A 7344-nucleotide genomic window follows, 5' to 3' on the forward strand; every position below is an offset into this window, starting at 1 on the left:
TACTGTATTCTTACCACAACCTCACGTAGTCGTGTTAGTATTTACTACTGTATTCTTACCACAACCTCACGTAGTCGTGTGGTAGTATTTACTACTGTATTCTTACCACAACCTCACGTAGTCGTGTACTAGTATTTACTACTGTATTCTTACCACAACCTCACGTAGTCGTGTACTAGTATTTACTACTGTATTCTTACCACAACCTCACGTAGTCGTGTGGTAATATTTACCACAACCTCACGTAGTCGTGTACTAGTATTTACTACTGTATTCTCACCACAACCTCACGTAGTCGTGTACTAGTATTTACTACTGTATTCTTACTACAACAACTAGGCTCGTTCAATTTTTATGTTGAACTTTCTGTGGATTCTCTAGATTCTTTAAATTTTGTAATGTTCTAGACAGGAATCAAAATGGGGTAAAACTACATTACACGGAAACGTTGGACGGAAAACTACTTGACAAACATTAACCATTACGTTGCATGACACATACGCTAGCCAGAACGTTGGATGACACATGCACTAGCCATTACGTTGGATGACACATACACTAGCCAGAGCGTTGGATGACGCATACACTAGCCAGAGCGTTGGATGACGCATACACTAGCCAGAGCGTTGGATGACGCATACACTAGCCAGAGCGTTGGATGACGCATACACTAGCTAGAAATATGGCACAACAAAATAATCACAAACGAAACGTGGCAGTGTGGATGTTCTGATATTTAGTCGTAAATTATGAATCAAAGCTCTTACTACTGAATCTAATGTTTATAAGTACGACACCAAAGTTGTCATGGATCAAGGACTAATCATAACGGTTTGTTTGTTTGTTCCTAGTGTGTTGAACAAACAAACAGATTCACAAGTGTGGCCTGAATTAGTGTAGGATTCAACCATTACCTTCTGTTGAATTGGATGAGAGAAATGAGCTGAAATGATTCTAACTCGTACGCTGCCACCGCGATCTCCAACTCCCCCCCCCCCGTTCCCCCGATCCGCGAACTCCGTTGCAACTGTCATACTGCCACTGCTGTATCCAATGTTCCTATCCCCCCCCCCTCTAAAAGTCCGTGAACTCCATTCCAGATGCTGTGTCGAACTAATTGTTTACACACCCTACACGTTAGTGCAGTATGTGATTCACACGATAGGGATAAATCACTCACCATGTGTTATACAAGTTCTGTTATTTAGTGTGTGTACACCAAAAACACGAGAACCAAGGGAAGGAGGATCGTATGTTTTAGGTTTCACGTGATAAATACGTTGTTGGAGTGAACTGATAAGTGTTATCAGAGGACGGTTTCCTTTAACGAAGTTAAACTGGTTATTCATTAACTGAATTGATTAATTCAATAACTGTCTTCGTTATGACTCCGTGTTTCTTATAATGATGGTTATTGTAGACATTTATACCGTACGAATGAAGAAACCTCTATGTATTGACACAGAGCGTCCCATTAAAAATGAATTGAAATTCTGACATCTGTTTCAGTTTATAACGTAAGCACAGAACTGTATTGTAGCAGACTAGAAATATTTATATGAAATAACCGGTTAAAATGGCATACAAAAACCAGTGTTTTATACTTCGAAACTGTATATAATTTAACGTACAACTACCGATATTTAAAATACGACATCAGAATATGTAAGTTACGAATATTGATTGATTCCCGTTATGTAAGAAGTGTCATCAAGGAAATAGTGATGAATTTTAGTCGAAAATAAATTCTTTCATGTGATTATATAATAATAATACAAGAATAATATTGAATTGTGTCCATCGCCTTTTCGTTGTTGATTTTTCCATATAAAGATGGCGCTTTTCGAGACCCATGAAGTAGGAAGAAGCACAGTGTGTAACAATAAATAATTACATTAATTCCCATGTTTCTAAGAAAAGAAAATTAAAAACATCATTTAAAACACATGTTGAATATGAATACAGTAATGTTATCTTCACTAACTTCTGAGGTAAAATATTTCGCAGAAATTCCCAGCAAACTTAGATAAACTGTATATGACAAGTTGTAAAGAGTAGCCAGTACGAGAAAACAAATAATTACCGTAAACGTAATGGGTAATTTATAAACAGTAACCTAAAGTGACCAAAATTAAACATGTTTTTACAAGTAGTTGTACGAATTGGCAAAACAAAACCGTTCTTACAACCTTCACACACATTTTACTTTGCTCTGAAGAACGTTATTTTTGACCGGTTTAATTAATTTGCGGATCTCGGACTTTGTTATTGTTTACAGAACGGGCTGGTTTCTTCACATTTCATATGTAGGAAACTGGTGTCTGTCAGCGGTTCGTTTCTCATCCTAAATTGTATACGTTAAATAATTAGGGTAAACCGTTCTATGCCCGTTTACATTTCTGTACATCTTTCTTGTTTAGAACCATTCTCTAGGTTTATTGTTAAACATTCAATTCGGAAAGAATTGGATCTCAGTACTTGAAGGTATATAGTGATTATTGTACTGACAGGAGATTAATTATAACGTTGCTTAGTTTGTTTTTGTACCCAGTGTTCTTCAGCTTGCTTTCTGTAAGTTCACAAAACGCAATTGTTAAACATAATAACCCATAAGGAAGGGAATTAAATTTCTCTAATCGTACAATAACATTGTTGGACAAATTATATCATGGGTGAAACCATATTTATTTAATTAATATATTTTAATCCATCACATTTATAGGTTGTGCTTTTGTACAGCTTTTACCTTTTGTCAGATGTTTTGTCTGTGTGATATAGGTTTCCACTAATGGTGAATGAAGGTATCCTTGTTATTATTACAATTTGGCAAAATATGCGAGAAAATCCCTAACTGCTGTATGGGTGGCTCTTTTCGTTTTCTGGTGCATAATCTCCAACAAATATGGCACCAATAAGTAGAGAAAAAACTGTAACTGGATACAACCATCTATCATATTAACTTTCGTTTTCTAGCCTAAACTATTGCAGAAAAGTTGTAGATTATGCACCAGAAAACGAAAATAGCAACAAATATGGCACCAATAAGTAGAGAAAAACTGTAACATGGGAAATATGACCAACATAGCGGTATGGATACAACCATTTAACATATTAACTTCCGTTTTCTAGCCTAAACTATTGCAGAAAAGTTGCAGATTATGCACCAGAAAACGAAAAGAGCAACAAATATGGCACCAATAAGTAGAGAAAAACTGTAACATGGTAAATATGACCAACATAGCGGTATGGATACAACCATCTATCATATTAACTTTCGTTTTCTAGCCTAAACTATTGCAGAAAAGGGGAGGCAAGCCCATATCGCCCTAAATATCACCTTCCACTGTCCAAAGACGGTTCTGGGAAGGTGGTTGCCCCTATTGTTTCAAGGAGGTGCAAATATCATTTTATACAGAGTTTAAACTTTTGTGTGAATTGTTTAATTAAGGGTTATCGTTTCCCCACAACTATGAACGCCCTATATTGGATATCTCTCTCATATTATGATACATGTTATATTTCTACGTAGTAGTTTGTGCTATAGTTTTATTTAACTCTCTTTTATATATGGTGTTATTTACATATGACTTAGTTATTTGATAAAAAAACAACAACTTGTGATGCTGTTGTGTTTCGTGTTTTTTTCTTATAGAATCAAAAACATTTTAAGTGTGAAAAAAAGGTGCGGCCAAAATAGGATTGTTTGTGCGACTTAAAGGAGTGAAATCAAAATTGGCGGCCAAACTAGTAGCTACACTTATAGCATTGATAAGGATTTTACAACAAATAGTCATTCATTAGTTCGCCAGGCCATCATCACGACCCGAATTAAACAAAAAAAAACGCGGCCTAGTTAACTGATGATTGAATATTTGCTGTAGCTACCAGTTTGGTCACCAATTTTCATTTCATTCATACAAGTCGCGCGCTCATTCCTTTTTTTGGCCGCACCATTTTTTCACACTTAAGGTATTTTGAATTATATATCATAACTTTTTGTTAATACACACCAACAAACCACACCAAGTAAGAAAGTGACACTCGATAGTAACCAACATTAGCTATAAGATCGCAACCCTATTATTCGGAACAGACCTATACTTTACAGAACCGACCAGATTCTTTAAAATATATAGTGGTAGTTTTTCCTCTCCAAAGCAGTGTTAACAGTTTCCTTTATAGTAACGCCATGGAATTTAAATTACCAGTTTCTTGTCACCACTCCTATGCAATCGGTACAGCCGTATCCAGCATCATTATTTATGTTAACTGCTTAAGCTAATATCACGTGACACTAAACTATCTTTAATCAGGATAATTTTATAACATTAATAAATTTGTGCTTAAAAGTTGGCAATGAATAATCAATAATAACCTTCCATTCGTATGATTCCTTTGAAAACTTGAGCTAGAAACTGCTAATGTAATTTTCCTGGCCTAACCAATACTCGTTCACCTTATAGTTTTGCTGCTCTAAATCAGCAGTCTTTAACCCGAATGACGAAAAACTAAAAACGGCCTACCTTTACTCTTAGGTGAAGCTGTAGTAAATATTTTAGACCGATACTTCATGCGCAAATGTTTTGGTCAGATTTGAGCCCTTTTTGTTGGATAACTTTGCGTATGTTGCTTATACTTAGACCAAATTTGACATCTAATAGTAAGTTGCAAAGATCTGTTAGCGTATCAAATATGAAAAAAATCCATAAAAGTTAAGTTTATCTATCAAAATTTCCGTACTTTTAGGGCGAAGAAGAAAAAAAGGAAAAATGTCAATAAAAATTGGAGACTTTATATCTCTTGTATTTGTACTTCTTAATGGATTGCCTTGAAACTTTGTATAGTATTGTACTTCTTAATGGATTGCCTTGAAACTTTGTATAGTACATCCACTGAAAATATGTAATAGTTTGGATTACCACAGTCCGAGATACAGAAAACGGAAAATCGCTATCTTGTATTTGTACTTCTTAATGGATTGCCTTGAAACTTTGTATAGTACATCCACTGAAAATATGTAATAGTTTGGATTACCACAGTCCGAGATACAGAAAACTGAAAATCGCTAAACTATCACTCCTGTTAATAACAAACAGTATCTTGTAAGTTGTTTTGGTTGCATGGCACACTACTACGTGTCTTGATTATCATAAAACACTGTTATTGTTCTCTTTATAAACAACATGTCTCTTAGAAATTGTTTTTGTAATATATTTTGTCATTCAAGTAAAATAGTTCTTTGAATTTTTTGGAATATTTAATTTCTCTCTCGTGTGATAACTAAGAATACAATACTTATGCTGTGTGTTTCGTGTGTATATAAATCCAAAACGTTCACAATGAGACTAAAAACCAAAAACTCTTCTCCTTACCAGTCCTTCTCGTCATCATTGACTGATAGCGGAAGATTTATAAATGTAAATTTTTAAAGATTGATTTAGGACATTACTACCTCAAGGTCTATGTAGTGTTTATTGTTAAGCGCACAGCTGCACAGTAAGCTATACGTGTGTGCTTTTCCCACCACGAGTATCAAAACTGATTGTGACCGTTATAAGTGTTCGATTTTCCGCTGAACCCCGTGGGCCAGTTTTATTCTACTTAGTCATCCAGCAATATTGGATTTTCAATAAAACAAACCGCGGGAAATTGTACATTCAAAACCACAGTAAAAAATGTATGAAAGACAGTAGAAGTAGGGAACTACAAAAAACCTAACCAGAAACTCCTATTTTGTTATTTATATCTACCAAAAAAAGTCAGTGTATATAATAGGACAAGCCACAAAGAGAAATTGACATTTTTTCTTAAGAAAAAAATCCAGAAGCTGAACATTCAATTTTCTAATGGATGTAAGGGAGATTCGATGTTGAAAATGGTTCACGTACGTCCTTTTCCTAAGCAGCAAACGCTTGTAATTTTAAAACAAAAACGAAATAAAATCCCAAAGAATAAAAATAATTCGTCTGTGTAAGGTATTCGGTTAACATTCTGTGGACTTTTTAAAATCTGAAACATTTAAATTGCCTAAACAATCGTTACTATACGAGTTCCTTTTATCTCTAGAAGCTTAAAACGACCCTGATAACAATAGGGAATTTAATGTACCAGTTCGCACAAGTAAAATTATACCAAGTAAGTATTAATACAAATATAGTATAGAGTAAGGAATCATGTTCAGGGTTATATATATATATATATTATATAGACAAGTAACAATACAGATATAGTGTAAGGAATCATGTTCAGGGTTATATATATTATATATACGAGTAACAATAAGATATAGTATAGAGTAAGTAATCATGTTCTGGGTTGTTATATATATTATATATACGAGTAACAATAAGATATAGTATAGAGTAAGGAATCATGTGCTGGGTTATATATATATTATATATACAAGTAAGTAACAATACACGTATAGTATAGAGTAAGGAATCATGTGCTGGGTTATATATATATTATATATACAAGTAAGTAACAATACACGTATAGTATAGAGTAAGGAATCATGTACTGGGTTGTTTTTTATATTTCTACCACGAAAATTTGGGTAGAAATTACAAAAATACTTTTACGTACTCAACGAATTAAGCGATATTTATTCTACATTTCGTTCATTAATAGTGTATTATTATCTTTACAAATAGGAACATACTTTCATAGAACTTGTTTATAAATACAAAATATGTTTTCTTACTCGGGACTGCTGGAAGAAGAAAATAGCAAATAAAACCCACGCTCCACATACAGCTTCGTACAAAAGTCCCGCTGCTGAACCTTATAGACATGGAAATCATAGTGTATAGAGTAATATCGACAGTTAGGTGTGACAATTAACACCTGCTACATTTACTGGGTCATAATGGACTCTACCTCTGGTACTCATAATTAGAAACATCAGCACTGAGCACAGGACAACGACCAGCGACTCCACTAACGTACAGAGAAATGATTGGCGCTCCTAACCGTACATCTTCCCAGCATTACAGCAGGTAGGGTCCACTTAGCAGTAGGGTAGAAGCGTTATCCTCCCGAACATCTTAACACTATTCTGTTTGCTTCCGGATTTTACAGTCATCCTGAATTTTCAAGATTGTCTAATTTGTTCATTTCCAGTTACATTTTTGGTAAAAGTCGGTATTGCTATTAAAGCACGTGATACAAACTAAAGAAATCTACGTTAGAAACAAGTGCTGTAATGTGATATACAGATTACTTCTGCGCATGTATTTGAACGTTACTTCCGACAGCGATAGTTGTCATTATTCATTTATCGGCTGTTTATTGCCAAGAGATTAAAATGGATTTGACCCATAAATAAAGTTTCCACAAACATAG

The 7344-nt window shown here is 34.4% G+C and overlaps 1 protein-coding gene across 1 annotated transcript in view; it reads right to left on the reverse strand.

Moving 5' to 3' along the window:
- Positions 1-6929, reverse strand: part of LOC106470653 (hemicentin-1-like) — an 89096-nt gene extending 82167 nt beyond the window's left edge. Inside the window, exon 1 of the mRNA XM_022399285.1 lies at positions 6704-6929. Coding sequence (XP_022254993.1) covers positions 6704-6803 — 100 coding nt within the window. The 5' untranslated portion in view covers positions 6804-6929. The remainder of the gene's footprint in view (positions 1-6703) is intronic.
- Between the last annotated feature and the right edge of the window lie 415 nt (positions 6930-7344).

Source organism: Limulus polyphemus, unplaced genomic scaffold, assembly GCF_000517525.1.
Source record: "Limulus polyphemus unplaced genomic scaffold, Limulus_polyphemus-2.1.2 Scaffold4143, whole genome shotgun sequence".
Lineage (NCBI taxonomy): Eukaryota > Metazoa > Arthropoda > Merostomata > Xiphosura > Limulidae > Limulus > Limulus polyphemus.